At 38.6% G+C, this 21,535-nt stretch overlaps 2 protein-coding genes across 7 annotated transcripts in view; one reads left to right on the top strand and one right to left on the bottom strand.

Moving 5' to 3' along the window:
* CCNI (cyclin I) overlaps positions 1–3,533 on the top strand; it is a 30,078-nt gene extending 26,545 nt beyond the window's left edge. For both annotated transcript variants that reach the window (XM_063108549.1, XM_063108548.1), the window contains one exon: positions 1,944–3,533. In XM_063108549.1, the coding sequence (XP_062964619.1) occupies positions 1,944–2,390 (447 nt within the window). In that variant the 3' untranslated portion in view covers positions 2,391–3,533. The remainder of the gene's footprint in view (positions 1–1,943) is intronic.
* A 5,883-nt stretch (positions 3,534–9,416) lies between these two features.
* The window catches only part of SEPTIN11 (septin 11), an 83,126-nt gene continuing 71,007 nt past the window's right edge, over positions 9,417–21,535 (bottom strand). The window contains exons 8-12 of one of the 5 annotated variants that reach the window (XM_063108543.1): positions 20,065–20,197; positions 18,351–18,538; positions 15,682–15,710; positions 12,417–12,484; positions 9,417–10,511 (exon numbers count right to left, since the gene is read on the bottom strand). In XM_063108543.1, the coding sequence (XP_062964613.1) occupies positions 12,456–12,484; positions 15,682–15,710; positions 18,351–18,538; positions 20,065–20,197 (379 nt within the window). In that variant the 3' untranslated portion in view covers positions 9,417–10,511; positions 12,417–12,455. The remainder of the gene's footprint in view (positions 10,512–12,416; positions 12,485–15,681; positions 15,711–18,350; positions 18,539–20,064; positions 20,198–21,535) is intronic. The other 4 variants (XM_063108544.1, XM_063108545.1, XM_063108546.1 and 1 more) reach the window with 4 other exon arrangements.

The following is a 21,535-nucleotide window of genomic DNA, read 5'->3' as shown; positions in this document are numbered from 1 at the left end:
CCAGGACATATAATAAGACCTATAGACTACAGTAGTAAGCTTGATAGTTGGGGGACTATCTTAAGTACAAGGTTACATCAAAAAGATCATGGAAAAATAGAATTGAAAGATAATACAAATTTTTCCATTAATGAAATACCCTTGTTATATATAATTTTTTTCTTCTAAGGGAGGAAAAAAATTCTAATAGTAATTAATAGTGTCTTACCCATAGTGTGTTACCTAGTGCCTTTAAAACAGGGGGGGGAATCAGTGGAAAAAGTGGCAAATATTAAGATCTGGTATTTTCATATACTATTTCTGACAATTTCAGGTATTTTAACATTTGTACTGTATGATAACAAGCTACCAGCCTTTTGTCTTTCTTTCCACTGACACTTTCCTGAACAACAAATAATGAATATATTTAGAGATAAAAATAATTTTGTGACCAAATGCATTCTTGTAGAATGTGGTATTGTTTTCCTTTATTTTCTCTGTGATATTGCAAACAGTCATGCTATAGGCTGCAGGTTATATATAGATGAAGACGACTTGGTTAAGAAATGTCCAAAATACCTATAAAATACACAAAACTAGAAAAAAGTGATGCTTGATAGTTAAATGGTTGAGATAGGCTTCCTGGAGGTAATGGCATTTAGCCAGTCCTGGAGAAATGGGTAATGCAATTTCAGTAGATAGAAATAGGATGAGAAAGATAAAGCAAGAAAGGGGGAGATTTGTGCATAATAGAGAGCAGGCCTGGCTGGCAGGAATTTAGGACACAAATTGGGGGTATGCTAGAAAATAAGGCTGGAAAAGAAGGTTGGAGCAAGATTATGGAGAGCTTTATTAATACCAAGCTAAGGAATTTAGCTTATTTCTGGCAGGAATTGGGGTACCGCTGAAGAAATCTGAGTAGGGGAGAAATATTTGTTGCTACAGGAATATTATTTTAACAGTGCCGTAATTACAGGGAAAGTAAGGCAGAGGCTGTTTACTACAGGTAAGATTTCGAAGGCTTTCCATGTGCAGTCATTGTGCTGGAAACTTACTGATGAAAAATGCCTACATTTTGGGATCTTGTAGTCTATAATGGAAAGGCTAAGTGGTTAAATAGATTATTCTAATATAATGTGGTAAGTATGACAACAGCTTGATGTAGAAACAGATGACCATGGAATTTGGGGGGTTTAGAGAGTTGGGGGAGTTGAGGGTAACTCCAGAAAAGATTGATACCTGAACTGTACTGAAGGATAAGAAGGAATTAGCAAAACTCCCAAATTAAACAAAAACATTAAACACGAACATTTCTTTCTAGTATTGTCTATTTTTTTACAAAAACATAACTTATCTAAAGTTCTCACTTACTGTTTTAAAAATAAAGTACATAATTGTTCTAAATTCTTAGACAAGTTTCTCTGTTTTCAATTTAAATTCTTTCTTGCCTCTTCTTTCTTAAATTCTTAATGAAGAATAGTTTCTGCTCTCATGTAAATGTTCAGTATACAATTGTAAATACAGAATTCAACTTCCAGAGAAATTTACATTAGAAATCCAGATTTATTTATTTATTTATTTATTTTATTTTATTTTTTAAAAATCCTATAAAAGATGACCGGGAAGGGGATTTTCAACCCTTGCCTTGGTGTTGCCAGCACCACGCTCAGTCAGTGATCCAACCAGCCATCCCTATATAGGATCCGAACCCACGGCCTTGGTGTTATCAGCACTACATTCTCCCAAGTGAGCCACGGGCCGGCCCTGAGAAATCCAGATTTAGACATAATTTCTAAGAGGATGATGGATAGGTTGGAGGAATAGATGAGCTTGAGGTAGATGATGGTGGGGGAGAAAAGGTTGAGGGGGACAGAAGACACAGGAAGGAAAAGGGGCCATAAAGGTGACAGAGCAGCATGCATTAATTAATGATCAATTTTGTGGGGTTTTTTTTCCTGGCCCAGATGGATAGCTCCCAGTTGATCCACTGTCGGGAGCTTGTGGCACATCACCTTTCTACTCTGCAGTCTTCCTTGCCTCTAAATTCCGTTTATGTCTACCATCCCCTCAAGCACACCCTGGTGACCCGTGACAAAGGAGTGTTCAGATTACATCCCTCCTCTGTCCCAGGCCCAGATTTCTCCAAGGACAACAGCAAGCCAGAAGTGCCAGTCAGAGGTACAGCAGCCTTTTACGAACATCATCTGCCAGCTGTCAGTGGGTGCAAGCATACCTCTGCTAAACGCAAAGTAGAGGAAATGGAGGTGGATGATTTCTATGATGGAATCAAACGGCTCTATAATGAAGATAATGCTTCAGAAAATGTGGGTTCTGTGTGTGGCACTGATTTGTCAAGACAAGAGGGACATGCTTCCCCTTGCCCACCTTTGCAGCCTGTTTCTGTCATGTAGTTTCCACAAGTATTACCTTCAAGTGCAAACTAAGGTAGAATATTCTGGGAATGAGAACATGCAAAACCAGGAAAGGCTGTAGAAAGGTATATATCTTATCAGGCTGATTTGAGGTGAGCCAGAAAAAAAAAAACCCTCAGTTACTTGTGTGGCTAATTATAATTCAACATTATATAAGTACTTAAACACCAAAAAATACATATATAAAAAGTTCAGAAGACCCCAAATTTTTTTAAAAAGTAAAAAATTTCTTTGTAGTATGTCGGTTTCACTTTTTCCTGCTAAAATGTAATGTAGCTTGCTCCATGTCAAAACTACACATTTAACATTTTTTTAAAAGTTCCAAAATTCATAGCTATCAGTCCCTTTCTCCAGCATCTTGATTTAATTGTCCTGTTGCTTTTGCTTGCTTCTCCATTGAATACATAATGAATTTTATGCATGTTGATCTGTACTCTGATTTCTACCGAATAGGAAACCCCCAAAACTGTTTTTTAGCAATTTAATGAACAAATTATTTTAGTGTGACAGCCATGTTTAATCCATGATTCAAATTCCAATTAGTATGAAAAGGGTACTTTGGAATTGTCCCATATTAATCAGAGGTGGTGGTAAAAAAAAAAGTTATCACATTACCACATTGATTTTGTTTCATTTCAGTTTCTAGAGTTTAAAAACTGTTTTCATTTTTGTTTATCTTAAAGTGAAAGCTTAAAAGTGGCATGTAATTAGGACAGTCTTAGATTTGTTGAAAGCATTTTTGACATTTGTATAAAAGAATTTGTGGTAAAGGTAATATATCCAGGTGCTCACCAAAGATACATGTATGTAACAACTACAATTAGATTTTTATAACTGATCAGTTTTCACTCATTTATAATCAGTAGGAGAGACTGTCTAGATGTTTGGGCAGCTCTGTGATTTTAGTCTGTAACATGATAACAACTGAATTTAGTACCCTAGTTTTATGTTAAGCTATTAGGATTTTTTTGATAAAGTTATTCCCCCTGCTTCCCCAGTCTACCTATATTTCTCGTAATGACTCTGGATCCTGCGGTCCCTTTGCAGTCTGAAGAAGGTATTGCAGTCAGAACCATGTACTGATGGTAAAAGCCTCTGGTAGCAATAAAAAGTTGTCCTTAACCTTTGTGTCTAACTTTTTTTCTGCTTCTGAAGAGGTGCGAGTTCATGATTGCTTATTTCAACTAAGGAAAACTATAGAATAGAAACATGCTTACTGAAAATAAAACATGCAGAAAAGGAGATTTGAATGTGACTGACAGATACGGGTTTTAGACATAAGGAAGAATTTTTCCTTTATAGTATTTTCTGTCTGGTGGACTGTGGATCTTCTGAACAGGAAATTCTCATCTTAATGGGACTATTTGTGAGGGCAGGCTCAGACCCATATCTAAATAACATGTCATTTTTAGTCAATCATTGTTCAAATTTAGCAGAGCAAGAGTATTCTCAGGTAAACATCTGACTTTTTTGAAATTGTTGTGACAGGGTGACTACATATTTTATGACTTTACAAGCCACTTGGAGGGGAAGCATTTACTCATGTGTTAAGTATAGGGAGTGGGAAGGAAGATAAAAGAATGAAGGAACTGCATTGTGTGAAAATAGCAAGGGATCGGCTTCACAGATACAAAAAATCATTCATCCTAATCATCTGGTTCTATTTCTTAGTTCTCCTTAATTATGAGAGCTCTAAGAACTTTACAACTATATATGTTCATAGTATCCTCTGCTCACCCCCCTCCCCGCTGTAATAGGTGAGGACATAGTTATGTAGAAAGCTAGGGAGAAAACTGAGTCTAAGGTCAGAATATTTCATTTGTAGTCCAGTAGTTACAAAGTTGGACAACAGCCATTGCTTGAGCTTAAGATTTCCTAATACTAAACACTGACATTCAGTCAGTTTGGAAGTGACGTTGTTTTCATGAGACACTGAATCAAGTGGGATGTTTGGGCTGCTAGTTCTCAAGCCTCAAAGTGTATTCAACCCATGGTTCAATGATGGTACTTTGGAGACCTGGCCATCCTGAGCACCCTTTCAGTTAAACCCTTCCTGCCATCATTACAGAGACCTGAGTCCCCTTCCTCACAACCTACTGTGGGTCCTTGGAGAACTCTGGCTTGAGACAGAAATGAATTGAGACAAATAGCCCAATATTCTTGAACAATATGTGGAACTTTTCATTAAGAATGTTTCTTCTGTTTAGTTCCTGTTTCACCTGAAACTGTTCTTAGCTTGTGCCAGTTTACTTGTGTTAAATCTTGGCATCAAAATACAAATTCTTCCAAAATTTGGAAATAAGCTTTATGTTTCTTAAGTGTTTGGTTCCTCCTGATGGTTAAAAAACCTATCAATCATTCCATGAAGCCTCCAGAAAGGCAAGGGAATAAACTTGAGCACAGTAGTTCTCTGATCCTCCAACAGAAAAAGCTAAAAAACATGCTCTGGCCCTTGAAGCTCAGATTTACTAAGGAAGCTAAATATTTACTTCCTTCTCTACAAGATTGATATGGAGTTGATTATCTGTTGAGAATTGAATATTTTCTGTACAGACAGATGATGTCTTATATTACTGTAGAGGAAGAAGGGAGAGCTGAGAATGAGTGCTCCCAAATGTCAGCAAAAGGTCAGATATATAACTGACTAGTCAGACCTGACACTGCCTTTGGCTCTGAAGGAATCTACAGGGTAGCTCTTCACTCAGCCACATGGATGAGAGTTAGAGTCGACATTCCCACTCTTGAGGGAATTAAGACACTGGTGTCTGTGCCCCCAAGAAACGTTTTCTTTTATGTTGTTAGAGCCAACCATTTCTGTGTGTCCTCTGTATTCTCTTTACATACATACCTGGATTTTCAAGCTTCCTAATTTCCTAATTCTGGAGTTCCTGAAGCAAGAAGGCAAGTTGTGCTTGAGCTTTCCTGCCAAAGCAGCACAGTGGCCTTTCACTCGAGAAGAAACTGTGGTAAGCTACTGATGCTCAGCCAGCATGGTGGAGAGCATATATTCATCTTTAAGGTAGTTCTCACAATCATCCTGGGAGATTAGCATCCCCAGTTTACATTAGCAAATTGAGGGTTACTGTTCAATTGTTCAATACCACATAGCTAAGAATTTTTAACAGGGTTCAACTTCTCTCTCATCTCAAACCTTTACCCTTTATATTCGACATCATAAAGTTTTGTCTAACATGGAAATGTTACTTCTAAAACTCAAAATTCTAGAAATTAGCCTTTTAAACTACTTAGAAAGAATGTCTGCTCCTGCTATTTTTGCTTTGAGCTTTGGCCACTAGATGGTGCTTTTAGGAAAATAAAGCATCTTTTTAAATTTCTGGGAGAAATTGAGTTGTTTGGGCTTGCTGTTTGGTAATGAGCAGTTGAACACTCATCTCACTGCTAAGCCAATATATCAACATCATTTGCAGTTAGAAGCTCACATCACTTAAGGTACAGGAGGCCTGTGCATGTGAGACTGAGGGAACTTCACCAAGATCAGCCATGGTAAGGGGCAGGTGGTGGCTGGATATCAAGTCTCAGACCAAAATGCCAAAAAAAACCAGTTTTACAAATTAAAAATCATAACTAGTGAGTTGTGTGGTCCTGCAAAGTACACTAGAAATACAACTGAGAAGGCTTGAAAACAGCCAAGTCCCAAAACCTTGCTGCTTTTTTATTTTATTGAAATGATTGTACACATCTATGGGGTACCACGTTTAGTATCAATACCCTTGCTACTTTAAGTCTGAGTTGGATTTAACCAATCATCAGGACAAAAAAGATGAAGTGCACACTTATGTAGCACAGCTTGCATCAAGGAATTGAAAACTTTCCCTTACCATATTGATGGGTTTAATGGTTTTAATGATATACTAATGTGTAAGACTCATGTAGGACAGAAACATAACTCCCTCTTGCACCATTTCTTGATTACTCTTTACTTCAAAAGGTGTAATAGGAGGTAACCAAGAATGTCTTATCAGTTATAGAAATTTGAGAAGAGCTCACAACTAATCTTTTAGTTCCCAGGAACTTATGAGTTAAGTATGAAATGAGAACTTCTCCCCTTTCTTGAGTCAAAACTGTAACCTTCAGAGCAGAACAAATGCCACAACTGTTGACCTTATTGTGTTACACAACAGTAAGGCAATAGAAAATGATTTTGAAAAGCCCTAGCCCAGTGAACTGGTTTCACATTTCTTGAAAACAGCTTATTTTGTTAGGCAATAGGATACTCCAGAATGAAGGGAAAACTCAGGCAAACAACCACTGAAAAGTGATTGGTGGGAAGTAGGACTCTTGCTTTTCAGAATATGATCAAGCTTCAGGAGACGAGTTAGCATAGAAAGGGCTTACCTTTTCCTTTACTCCAAAAATTTGCTGTGATTATCAAGTACACAGTGCAATTCACTGTGCATGGTTACATCCCCAGCACCTAATATAGGCCTGGTGCAGCATATAGAATTATTTGGAAAAGAGGAATGGGTGAGGTGATAGGTGGTTGTAAAAAAAAAAGGGGGAGGGCAACAAGGAGAGCTAGAACTGCTGCTCTTCAGAGCTCTTCAGAGCATTGTGCTGATAATGCACGGATTAAGCCCAGCTCTTTACGGAATGTTATCCTGCTCCCCACCCCCCCATTCACACACACATTCATTTGTTCTTCTGTAGGACAGGGATCAACCTCATTATAATTGTCCCTGCCTCCCCTGGTCTAGGCACCATAATTTTGAAAGTTTCCACAGTGGACTGGAAGGCCATTCAACTCACAACACTGCAAATAACTGATTTGAGGCAGACGTGAAATCTTTTCTACCTCACACGATGTTCCACTGACAACCAAAAGATCACATTTATATACAACTACCAGTCAGGAACAGCATGGTCAGAAAGGGAGGTGAGTGGATGCCTAAGCTCACAATTAAGTCTTCCCAAATTAATACACTCAGTCCCTTCACCAGCCCAGGGTATGCCAGTTGTTTGCTAGAGATTGATCTGAAAGCCAGATAGCATCAGTCACAAGGACTAGATACCATGGTCTTAAGAATTCAAGCACAAGGATCTTCAAAGTGAGCCACACTGCCATCACTGTCAGTCTCCAGGGTGGAAAGATGGTAAGTCACCTGTGAAGCAAAAGGTTTGGGGCAGAAAATTCATCTAAATACACTGAAAATTATGTACTCAGTTTTTTAGATATCCAGAACTATTTGCCCATCATGTGGGCCAATGGTAGACAAAAAATATAACAAAAATAACCGAGAAGGAAGTTTCATTTAACAGGTACCGTGAATGGGAAAAAAAGTTGGTCAAACATATTGGGATAATTACCCATTTTTATGTGCACATACTGATTCAGAAAGTCAGATCTCTCTATGTGTGCTGTGCTATCTCAAGTAGACCATCTAGATTACACAAGTATATGAAGGCAAAGTCCCATAAAGCAATATTTTTAAGATTGAGAGAAAAATAAAGGCCTGTTAACAATGGAAGTATGTTCAGGTGGTCCAATTCTCTCTCCTTTGCTTTTCCACAGTCTAGTTTAAGATAAGCCAATAATTTTTTTTATTGCTGATAATTATTCCTGGGATGGTTTCATATTCCTTTTAGTTACCAGGAAAACTTGATAACCGACCAGTTTTGTCAACACTAGATAAAGGGAACCTACATGAGGTAAAATACCAGATGAATGGCAGTGTATCCTAGGAGAGAGAGATGGCAAGGCTCATGGCCAGGAGCGTCCGTGACCAGCTTCGCCTAGGTAACTGAACTGAAGCTAACCTACTTAAAATAGCCTCTGTTCCCCCACCCCCTCCAATTAAGATGATTACTATTACACTTTCTCTAATTCGGGTAGTAAAACAAAACAAAAGGAATAGTAACAACAGACTATACATACATTTCTCTACCTAAAAAAATACTGCCAAATTTGATTTTTAAATATTGCTAAAAAAAAAAATACCTTTACAGCCTGACATAATTTGTTTTTAAAATGAGTAATAGGATAAAGTTGATATTAAAAATAGTTCAAGAATAAAGATAATTGTACTTAGGGATGACAGTGGTTTTACACAATGGGATCTACATGTTTAACTTACAAAACTGATATGTTATGCTCTGGCATCAGTTAAGGAGTTAAGACTCCCTTCCCCCACCCCCAGCCACGTTACGTCACTAGCAGATTCCCACCCTTACAGATTACAGTGTAGTATGAAGGAGATGGCTCTTGACTCTTATGTTTTGGTCATTTAATGGCTCAGATGACTCTGACTTGACTTACGTTTAATAGTAGTTTCTAAGTAAAGAAAGCAGCATTCCAGCATGCTCATCCAATTGCTCTAAGTAACCTCTTTCAAGAAAACAAATGATTCAAGAAGCAGGGACTGTTGTTGCTTCATCATTTCACCATCCAACAGAAGTACACATTACCATTCTTATACAGAAGGGAACACTCCTAAGAATCCTGACCAATCCAAGTCATGCCACCAATAGTATACTTTCATAAGCTACCTACTATGGGGCTGAAAAATGAAGATGGAAATAAGCAAAGCTATAGACAAGTAATAAAATTGAAAGGTAACTTAAAATGCATGTCCATGTTCTACAAGAGATAACAAGATTTGAAAATTGTCCCATGACTATGGAAACTGCCCCTAAGAGGTGACTGCGAATAAAGTAATCTAGTCCTGAATCTGATTTGCCACAAATGCGTCAGCATTAGAAATCACAGGTTCACTCAAGTGGTTGAAGTGTGTATTTGGATGTTAAGTGATCCAGTCTGAATGCTTTGATTCCCAGCAGGTTTTTTGCGGATTTTGTGGAAAGAGCAACCCAGTTAACTCTGAGAAGACAATGTGCATCAGAACCAATGTTAATGATGCTTTTATCTGGGACATGTACTTGTTTGGGGTTCATTTCCCGTGGTACAGTACACCTGCATCTTGTTAAAAAAATTGTGGACACAAGGTAAAACAGAGCTTCACAATAAATAAAAAGGCAGGGATAGGCCAGTAAGTTATTGTAAGGTATCTTTAAATATAAATTGAGCCCCAGAGGCAGAAAAGTCATTTACCCAACGCTGGCACATTATTAAGACTCGTAGGTCAAAACTCCAGTAACAAAAAAGGATTTCTTGGGGTCGTATCCAAGATAAGGAGAGCATATAAACAGAATTTTGTAACCTAAACTGCACTTAAATTTCCCCTTGAAGTGAGCTTAAAACTGTCACAATTTTGATACCAAAAGTAAGTTTGAATAACCAATACAAAAAACAGAACTGACTAACTGGAATTTTTTTTTTTTTCCCAAAACAATCCCGAACCCAAAACAACTTATATAAGGGATGCAGGTAACAGAAAACGTCAAATAAAACAATGGTTCCTGAATTTAAAGGAAGGATGCCCACTTCTCTCTCTCAAGAGGCAGATGGTCAGCTGAAAAATAAAAACATTGTATCAATAGAACACTCCAAATGAAAAAATTGCAGCCATCTCTGTTCATGCAAATGTTAAAAAAAAAAAAAAAAAAAAAATCCCCAAACACCACAGCAACCCACAAAACTAACAAAAGGAAGGAAAATGTTGCCCAGATCTTATGACCTGATGATGGTCGAGGATCCTGATCGGGCTGTTCAGAATGTTGCTCATGGGACACAGAGGTCAGGAGTTACCATGAGATCAAGTTTGTGGGCCCCAGAGGTGGTGGCACCTCACGTTAGGGTACATGCTGTCTTCAGTCCACGTGTTCTTGGATCAGCAGCTTCAAGAACATGACAGCTAAGCAATTAGATCCCAACACAAGACCTTAGGTCTTGGCCCAAGTTCTCTGTTTCACTCAATTTCCTTTCCCTTTTAATTAAGTACTGTTATTTTTGGTAGTGATAAGTCACTTCAGTATCCACTATGGGTCGTGGTTTGTAAACAGACATTGACAAATACAAACAGCAGTGCAATATTTGACCCAGACTTTAAAAGAACAGGAGGCGATGGTGGAAATGAGGTAACTCTTCCCCAACACGTGTGAACAGACAGCTCCTGCTCTTCTAATGCTCTATGTCCATTAGGAGAGAGTAGGGCTTGTCAACAGGATGGTTACATAAAGAAGAAGCTACAGAAGAGAAAAAAGAAAGGTTCAGATTCAAACTGGATTCTTATATGCTTAAAAAAGAAATAAAAAGAAAGGAGCTTCTCTACAACAAGCTGTGAAAGAACGGCAGGTGTCAGTTAAAGGGATGACTTCACCAAGCTCAGCTGGAGCGTGAGGGTGGCAGTGCTGGCACCAGAGGCCAGGCAGGAAGAGGGCGCCTCGGATGGGCCGAGAGGGATCAGGATGGTGGGATGGGGATGGAGACGGTATATGAAGTACAGGACACCACACGGCAAGGATCTTGGAGAAGTTGGTGCTGCCCAGATGGCAGCATTTAAAGTCCACCACGCAAAGCAAGAAATCATGAGACTGTCATTCCTGTTTCTTTTACCCAATATAATACGCACGTGTACATATGCATATCAAGCAGTGACTAAAAAGAATTCACAAAAGGGCACGCAAAACAATGTTTGGGTAAAAATATATTTTCCCCTGCGTTATGTCTTGGCACTAGTGATAGATGCATAGATTATCTGTCCATCACTCTCCTACCTTAACAGACACCAAATTACCAAGCATGTTGCTAAGTGATTACTTTTATACTTAAAAAAATGATATGCTTCACATCAATACAATTATTTTAGTTTAAAAAAAAAGACAAGTGCCTAACATGCAGCTTACATATATGACAATTCTGCATTAACACTGAAAGTAGATTACACAACATTTTTGGAAAACACATCGGTTATTTTCAAAGAGCAAAATGACAAAGATCTACAACTACAGTTTAAGGCATATCAGCATATTTTAAAATTAAGAAATAGACAAATTTCTAATGCTGTTCACAGCTTAATTTTCAATTTATTTAAAAAATTTTCTTCATACCTACGTACAAACTAGACTTTGTAGGTCATAATTCCCACTAAAAAGTCATCACATATGGGTCCTGTCAATAGAACCGGGACTTTTGAAAGCTGAGACTTGACAATTCCAGAGACTTGCAAAGGGATCTGAATGGACAGTTTTGGTAGGACCACACAGAGACAGTATGACGTGGGTCGGGAACAGCTGAAAAATCTGATCCCACAGTTTGTATGTGAAACACTTACGGATTATGTCAAGAAAGTGAGGAAACCAAGCATTTGAGGTGCACGAGATATGCAGAGTAGGTGTTATTGCTGGTGAGTTACAGAGAAGGAAGATGATGAATAACTTGTGCCCAGCATTACATTGAGTAATTCCCCTGGTTGAGATGCCTTTTTTTGGACAAAACCTTGGCCAATTAATAGAGAGTTTAAGCTGGGAAAACATTGTCTCTGAACTGGCAATAAATTCTCATAAATGCTTTTCCATAACATCCTACAGTCCAGAAGAAGCAAAAAGATTGTCCTTATGTTTGAAAAAAAAGATGTTCAGGGAGGTCAGTTACAGCTATCAGGCAAAGAAAAAAAAAAAAAAAAAAAGGTGACCACTGCCAGGAGTTAGCACTAGGGAGAGACCATTAAACAAAGATCAAAAAATTAAGTGGTCACAAAAGCAGCCTAATGTAAAAAATTTTTTCCTCTTGATTTTCTGCAGTGGAAGGTGGTAGTTTCTTATTCTAACTTTATTGACATTGTCAAGAATCAAGGACCCTCTGTAATATCCCGTGATGCTGTGTAGAACACAGGCTGGGATTCATAATTTCTGACTTCCACACAGAGGCTAAGGAGTTGAGTTTATGTGGTTCTAGAGAAAAAAATATAAATGTGACCATTTTAAATATATCTAGTTTTGGGTTTTTTTTTTTGTAAACGAAGGCTACTTAAACCATTACCTCCCTACCCCCCTCCAAAAGAAGAAAAAAATAATTCCATCCATCCCATTTGTTTTCTCTAATTTTAAAAAGTCAGAAAGATCTCAAAGATTTCTTACTACTATACTTACATGCAAAGGCGAAAGCACATCCAATTAGATTTGAGGGTATCATTTACTCCGTGCAGAGCCAAGGACTACTGTGAAAAAAGGCATAGATACAGAAAGAAAAGAGCAGCAAGAACAAACTAAACAGGGCTGGGGAGCAGTGGTAGAAAAAAGTTCAGAAGCAACACATTAAAAAAAACAGCTTCTATATGTCTCTTGATTTTTTTTATTCCCTGACTCGCCATATAATTTATTTTGCTGTGAAAAATTTAATGCAAAAATAAATCAACCCAATCAATCAATAATCTTGGAATCAAAAAGTCAGCTGGATGCCTTTTGTTGCTAGGCTCCTTTTAAAAAGGATTTAGTGAAGCAAGATACAAAATTTTAAAGTGTATTTTCTGTTACAAAGCACAAAAATGCTCACACAAGCAGTGGTTGGAACAAGCATACAACACAAATATTCAAGCTTTTGTCTGGTGCACAGCGTATGAGCAAATTCAGCCCATAGTTAGAATCAGCATGCCATCTAATATTTGGCTGCTCCACAGCTAGCTTCAGACTAGAATTCTTAAAAAAAAGAAAAAAAAAAAAAAAAGCCAAAAACTAAAGCACTGGTCTAGTAGCTTACTAAACCTGTAAAGACCACTACTGCTGCTGCTTCTAGCAGTTTCTATCCCAGCTTAGTTTGGGCTTCAATGAAACTGATTTCCTTACTTTGCCTAATTAAGCCTAAATCAGTTCATGTAAGACCATTCCTTCTTTCCCTTAAGTATGATTGACGATGAAGAGAAGGGGGAAAAAAAATCTCTGTTGAAATCGACTAGAGACTTATTAATTTTTTTTAAAAAAGGAGGAGTCAGGGCCGGTGGGGAGGGGAGGGAGGAGGGGGAAAGAGTGTACGGAGGGAGGTGCAGCATATTTGATCCTATTTATTTAACGTGTAACTAGTGCAGGCCAAAAGGAAAATGCAGAGGTGTAGTACTGGGTTCATGAGAAACGTTATACTTTCAAGTAAGAAAAAGGAGACTACAGAATTAGACAGAAATCTGGGAGAATCTTGTTAGGGGGGAAAAAATCAAGCAGATGAAAGGACAGGCATCAGAAAGGAATAGTCGAAGAGAGATTAAATATGGCCCCTTCCATACCCATCAGGCATGTAGAGTATGTCCTGGCACTTGCATTAGTCCTAACCTTTGATGAGACGATGGGCCTTAGGCATGAAGAGCAGGTGGAGCTGGTCATGGTGAGGAAGATTCCTCAGGACAACTGGACTTGAAGCAGCAGCCGTTCTATTTCTTCTTCTCTTTATGGCCAAATATTGAAAGGAGACTAAGCAAAAAAACTAAGTGTGAAGTTCAATTTCTACTGTCTTGACTCACGGGTTGTGCTGTGTCCCTTGCCATTTCTACCTTACCCTGAAACGATCCCTTCAGATTTGTTTTGCCGATGATAGAAAATAATAAATTTTCTATCTGAAGTATTTGTAGAAATTTTCTCCTCATGATTACTGAAAAATTTTACTATAAGTACTGATATCCTGAAATGAGTTACTAGGTCCTCCCCCTCAGCCCACTGAGAGCTGAGTAGGTATGTTTAGGAAAGATCCCTTATTGAAAGTAGTAAGTAGCTTATGGAAAGCCCATCATCCTCAGTAGAAGATTCCACTAAGCAATGTCGTATGCTACCACCTTTGAGATCTCCATCTGTGCGAAGATCAGGATGTACGATAAACGTGAACATAATCAGTTTCCTTATGCAAGTCCACTCCAACTTGGCTAGGATTTAAGAGGCAGGCATTCAGATGCAGTTTCAAACCATAAGAGGAGACATCTGAACAGACCCACAAGCTCAGGCCAAATAATGTTATTGATTAAAATGAAAAATGTATGCAGGGGTAAAAGCCATACATAATGCTTATTCACCGTCCTGCCTACACACACGTGTGCCTTGGTTTGGGGCAGGTGTGGAGAAGAGACAGTGAATTCAGGGATTGTGCAATCATGGAGATGAATAATCAAGAAAATGCAAGTTGTTGTCGTGGCTATTCAGGTTTTTAGTTCAGCTGCTGAGGCGGTGAGAAGTTTTCATGTCAGACGTACAGGCAGTATTTTACCCTACTTTCCTCATTCCAAAGCGACATACAAGTAACAGGCATGCTTCCTGCTGCCATTCTGAACAGGCATAAAAGGCAAATCATTTACTTTCCAGAAACAAAGTCCAGCTGCACAGAGCTCTGCTGTCATTCCCTTGTTCTATCATTTTCCACCACCCAACAACATTTGGCAAAATGAGTTAATAGTTATTGGTGTTTGGGGAAGAGCAAAAAAAAAAAAAAAAACAAAAGGACACAGATGGCAGAGATACAATATTACTGCAAAAGCAGGTGAATGCGGGAACATCCTTGGCTTGCCAGGCTTTATGTGAAGCTTGCACTGCAAGTTAAAAACAAAACAAAAAAGTTAGAAATAATAATAAATAAAAAAGAAAGGAAAATTAGGAGCGCCAGCACCAGCATTCAGTGATGGTGAATGCTCATGCAATGATTATGAAATTGACAGAAATTAAAACCAAAAATTTGAGTAGGCTATTCTACATGACAAGCAAAAGCAAAATTTTAATACTGAATTAAAGAACACGTAGTTAGTTTTCATTTTCATGTAGTTTAGAATTCACAAATGACTTCTTGAAACCACTGCTGTTCTAGTGGAAGGATTTACTGTTTGGTTTTTGTTTTCTCAAATAACACAAAACCATTATCTATTAGGTTTGAGTATTACATTAGTACTGAACAGGAGTGTCATCTTCTACTTTGGGCTGCTGAAGGAGTCAGAGAATAAACATACAGTAAATGCCTTTGTACAACTGCCTTGAAGAAAAGGCGTAAAGTAGCTTGAGGAATGGAATATAATGGATGGAAAACATGCTATTATTAACCTAGTTGGGAAGGGAAAAAAAGGACAATCATTACATAGCTATGGTTACAGCAATGCCAGGAGCTTTCCCCCTTTTTTATGTACAAAGCAATGCCAAACCCAAAATCCAGGTGTCTAATTTTAGGCAAGTCCAGAACGTGCAACTTTATTCCTTAGCAAGAATCAAAATAGGGTTTTAAAAAAGATGAGTGGATGGTTTTGTAAACTGCAGTTATTAGATGCCAGGTACAATTTCAAAATGATGAATCTGAGAACTTTCATTTGGGATAGATGCATCTTAACCAGCAAATGTCCACTGGCGATTTTGCAAATAATTTTCAGAAAAGATGAGCACTGTCCACTGAACAACTTACCCACAGGCAGTCCCACCCTTGTGGTGTAGCTGCAAACAAGGAAAGGAATTTGGTGGCCACAGATGGCAGAGGTGGGGTCCAGCTAATGTCAGTGCTGGGGTTAGTTCTACTTTCTCTGTAAACTGATGAAATGTTATATACTCTCATGCCACTACAGGTCAAAGAGAAGTGTAAAGTCTTACCTACATTAAAAAGGGAGTGTGTCATTAGAATAGAAAAAATCAATTTAACACTGTTAGAAAAACTAGTTAAGCTCTGAAGTGGAACCACGGAAGGTACATAAGTAAGCATCTCTTTTTAATTTTCTACCTAGAACAAGCAAGCTCCTAAGTGGCATATGTGGTCACTTCCGCATCTGCTCCATCCAGCTCCGCTAGGAAGAAGGAGTCTTCTTCCATTTCTTTTCAAAGTGCTGCTCTGGTTACCCTGGTTACTGTCTTTCTGTGGTCCTCTCTAACCAAAACTCTCCACTGCTACCAGCAGTAAAAGGTGTAATTTTTTTTTTTTTTTGTACTTTTATACTCCAGGGCTCCAACTGGCAGTAGCTTTCACTGTACAATAGGAAAGTGTGGAAAAGGGTAAGAACCTAGAAGTTACACATAAAACACATGCCATTATTAGGCACAAACCTGGTGACTACTGTAAACCAAGTTAAGTCTAATGCCATTAATAATAAATGAGAATATATAAATAAGGCTGAAATAGAATTCACATAACCTTCTCGTAAACTTTAAAAGCATTATACATTGGTATGGCACCAGGGTAGGAAAAAAATAACCTAACATGTTCAACAGGGCAAGGAAAATACCTCCCTACACTGGGAAGCTAGTTATTAAACAGACTTTTTTAAAAATGGTGGCACTATACTGATCAGCTCTGGGAATTTTTACTGAATAAAGGCACATCCACTATACATGAAATATTCTTTTAACATTGCTGGTCTCTGATAAATGTTTTTAGTTTTAAAACTTGTACCTTTATGTACTTTAGTGCTTCAGGGTAAGAAGAACTGGACTTTGGGTTTCCTAAGCTGTGACTCAGCAGCTTTTTGTTTCATTCATGCCTATAGATGTGTGCACACATACACACCCCCTATGTCTGTCTTGAGTTAGTCTGGATCAAGGGTCCAATGACAAATGGCTTCTATGTGTCTTCACTGGAAGAGTTACGTCATCTCTGAATCTGCATGGGGAACGTCACCATCAGTGTCAGACATTCTCCCAACGTGTGTAGCTACAAAGGGTTTTCTTGAACTGGATTATAATCTAGGCAGTCCTTATTCTCAGACTTAATCTAGTATAACTAAATTTGGGGGCCTCAGACTGCTTTGGTCGCCTGGGTCTCTCACATCTCATCTCCAACTACACCCATTATTGCTGAGACCTCTGCCTGCTCCTTGGCTTCCTTGACACACTTTCTGCTGTCACAGAGCTTGGAAAGGTAGTGTGTGTAAAGCATGACTTAAAACTCTCTCAGCATGTCACTGTAGCAGTGCATTCTGATTTTTACCACAGGCGACATAATGAGATTCCTTAGGGGTGAGCCTGTGGCATGTGAACCGAGACTGCGTGGACAACAGCCCTGTCCTCAATTACTGTGCAGAGACTCGATCCTATGTACTATGTTTTTAAAGAATGTAATTCTCTGCCTGCTCAAATACCAGCATTTTTGTTGTTTTCTTCGTTGTCAGCATTTTCCCTAGAACCTTGGCATCTAAGGATGAAGAGCAAGAATCCTGAACTGAAACAAGTTCTGAGTTGCTTCACAGCTGCCCTAAGAGCACTGCACATTACATAGTTTACAAAGGAGGGTGGCACTTGCAAATTCACCGTTAGGCCACCACAGAGGTTTTCCTCAAAGGTAGCCTACTGACCACTGTGCTTACTGTCAAACCAACAGCTATTGTCATAAAACTGCACTCTCTAGTCTTTAGGGTAATATGACTGAGAGCTTCAAGTCACAGAATTTCAAGGAAGACCCAAATCTCCCACTGGATTCAGGCGGCTGCTATTGAAGTATCACAAGAAGTAACCAACCCAGGAGCAGAATCTGACCCTTTGGCAAATTAAATCAAGGCCATATGTAAAAATGTTTTGTGCGTGGGTATAGGTGTGGCTTGAGACTTGGTGGGGGTGTCTTAACTGCATGGGTATTTTGAGCCCATTTCACAATAAACAATTCATCATTTTGTTGAATTTAGAGGAAAAATAGTGGCTACTAGCAGCTCTTCCAAATATTTCATTTTGGGAACAAGACTTTCAAAGACTGGCTATACAACAAAGATTAGGAAAATAATTTCAACAATCATAATTTTAGGATGCTCTTTATCAAAAGAGTCATTAGAATTGTCTTCAGGAGGTACTGAAGAGAAATAAACCCATCTTCTCCAAGAATCCTAGGGCTGGTGCAGAAGATGCTACTGGAGACGGCAAATTACTTCCAGTCCTGATTGCTTGGTCAGTAAGGTCAAGTTTTATAAATCAATCTTTGTGTACCCTTTAAAAATACTTTAAAAACCTTATCATCTTCCCTGCACTGTAGAGAAAATACTTGCTTTTATCTTTCTGGTAACAGACCAGTTTCCAGTCTGTAAATGGGAAAAGTAGAGACATGCAAGAGGAATAAATTGTTAGAGGTCCCCAATACACATGGGGGTGACACCTGCTTACTTTTTCTTATCCTTGTCTTTCTTGGTTTGCTGGGCGCCAGACTGCTGGGCCTGGGACTGTAGCAACTGAGCTGCGGTTTTCTTCTTCTGGAAGTTGTTCACCTCCTCCTCAAGCTCCTTCTTCTTGTCTTCCACTTTCTTCTTCTCCTCTTGGTGTGTCCGCTTTAGGAGGTCAAACTTCTCATGAAGCTGGAGAGACAGAGGAGAACAGGCATGGTGAAGGGAATGAACATCTTCCTGATGTAAGGATCTGTTCCAGAACAAAATTCACACCATGCAGCTGCAGTTGCTTTAATTACAGGAGTGAAGTATGTTTTGATGACTTATTGGAGGACCAAGGCTGAGATGCTGAAGAGCATCCCTCAGACTCCCAGTCTCTTTTGACCCTTGAATGCATCAGGATTAAAAATTCCTTAAACACTTTTCCTGGTAATAAATACATATTCATTTTAAAAAGCATAAAGAAGATAAAAATCATCCATGATTCTAACAAAAAATCCACCCTAGTGATTAAAATGGTTCTTTACTTCTGGTCCTTTTTCAAAATGTATAAAATACATTTACTTAGAAATGTACACAATGACTACACATACATACACACAGACATATACATATATGTATGTTACTTAAATAAGTTGAGAAATTTCTGGCCTTTGACAAATTGAATTTTAAAAAATCACAATTGAAAATAAAAACTGGTAGGAACTCTTACTAGATAATTCTAGGTTTTTGCCCAGTATCCACTTGATTCTTAAAGCCAACAGCAAATAAAGCTCAACTTTCCATTCTCTGCAGCACCATCCTGAGTGCTCACCTATTTAACCTCCAAGTTTCAGTAGTCTTTATAAAGATAAATTAAAACAAGATAATGAGGAAGTCATTTAGATACTTTCATTTGGAAATGTGTTGAGCTATAGGTCAAACACTTGGGATACTTGTGATCTACCATCAGAAGCAGATGCATTTTACGCACACATATATTCAAATCCAGTGAGATGAGTGTTATAGTAGAAACCCATGTAAACTGGTAGGAGGCACTTAGTTTGACCTGGGAATGGGGACTGAGGTGGGGTCAGAGGGATGCTAGAGCAGGAAGCACATGGCCAGCAGAGAGAGACACAGACAGGACCTGAGCAGAGGTTTTGTGTCAGACCGTCGTCCACCAGGCAGAGCCACAGGGACTCTCCTCTGCTCAGCTCTCTGAATTGGCTGACTGATAGACTAAGATACCAACAATAGTCCCAGGATCCCAAATCTCATGTTTTGAGACTTGTGAATTAAACAAACACAGGGCACTTGGGAAAGTGCAGTGCTGATAACACCAAGGCCGTGGGTTCGGATCCCATATAGGGATGGCCGTAAGTCAAGGGTTAAGATCCCCTTCCTGGTCATCTATTTAAAAAAAAAACAAATAAATAAACACAGAGCTACAAAGAACACGTGACCAAGTCTGGGGAGACTTAAGCCCTAGTTTTAGTCTCAGTTTTGCTACTAAGTAAGTACTGTATATGACTACAAAAATCATTTAACCTTTATGACTCTCAGTTTACCTTCTGTAAAATGGGGATAAGAAAATCCAACCCAATTTCTTGCCAGGAAAGCTTACATGATAAAATGTATGTGGAAAGTACCCGGACCAGCGTGAAGTCCTATAAAACGGGAGGTCGGTAAAGCACCTCTCCTATGCTTCCTTCCCTGGAAGGAGAGATGCTTACCTCTTTCTCCGCCTCTTTAAGTTCAGCCTCTTTTTCCTTCACTCTCATAACGAACATTTGTCTCATTTCTTCCTCTTTCTTCTGCAGTTCTCCCAGGAACTCATTCCTTTTTGCTTCATATGTCTCCTGAAGACTATTCAAAATCCACAAACGGAGGACCGGGTCATGAAATTGAATAATAAGAAATTTCAGTTCATATAATGTCTACTCATCTGCTTCCAAAAAATAGATAAAGCTGCTGCTTACCATATTAAAGCACAAATAAAATGGCACTGTTTTGTTTTTACTTATGCTGTGGATGGGGAGACAAGTGCATCAAGAACCAGAAATGAGTAAGCACAATGCAGCACTAAAGGTATGTGCTGGTCGGACTAGCCAAGTTTTCTCTTACACATATCCACAAAGGGAAACCCTGGGCTGAAGAGATGATTTAGAATTTTAGAAGATGGAAGTGGCCTGGTGTACAGAGAGAAACAAACAGCACGAGTCAGACAGATCTGGGTTTGAATTCTGGCCACACTAACTGACTGACTGATCTTGGGAAAGACAGTCTCTCTAAGCCTCCAACGTATATGATGCAGATACAATAACACTTACCTTCTAGGGATATAATTACGAGAATGGAATGGAGGAAGAGTGAATAAAGCATCTGACATATGGTCAGTGCTTAATAAGTGTTACCCTCCCCCGTTTACCTCCCTCCAGCCTCCAACTGGGAAAACAGACTCAGTGAACAAACTAGAGACAATGGTATCTCTAAAGGTATTGTAACAAATATATTTACAGAGAAATCACCTTCAGTAACACAACTTAAGAAAACACACACACACACCCCACACACACATACAAACAGAGAAATATTTGCTGATACTTTATGTTATGCTATCTCTCGTGCAGCTTCCCTAGAACAAGTCTGCAGTATGATCTACCTCTACCCACGGAACAAATTCATCCAAAGTGCAGACTACAAACTGGATGGCAGCTGCGGAAGACCCCAGGCACCATGCAGTGCCACCCCATAGCATTCACACCTGAACTATCAGGAGAAAAAGGAAAATCAGGTGGTGGGAGCACACCTGCATGTAGATATACACATCTATAATGAACTAAACAATTTAGTATTAAATGTATTAATCAACATTCTATACTTCTATAATTAACACTCATTAGTTAATTAAAAATAACTCCCTTGCCCTCAACACTGTCAACACTATCTGTTTATGAACAGTAAAGTGTTTTGAGTCTCCAGGGGTATATTTAGCTTTTACATTATCTTATGAGACAAAAACAAGTTTGGCCAATGGTAATGTTGGCTAATATTAATAGCAATGTTTGGACTTCAAGCTTAAGATCTAAAGCCACAGATATATAGAAGTATACTGATAACAGAACTATAAAATAATTCATGAATTTGATTTTGCTTGTTAGTTTATAATAAACTCTTCATCACCATTATTTGGGTCATAATTGC

This window comes from Cynocephalus volans, chromosome 9 (genome assembly GCF_027409185.1).
Source record: "Cynocephalus volans isolate mCynVol1 chromosome 9, mCynVol1.pri, whole genome shotgun sequence".
Taxonomy (NCBI): Eukaryota; Metazoa; Chordata; class Mammalia; order Dermoptera; family Cynocephalidae; genus Cynocephalus; species Cynocephalus volans.
The sequence above is the reverse complement of the archived record's forward strand: the minus strand, read 5'-3'. Positions and strand labels throughout refer to the sequence as shown.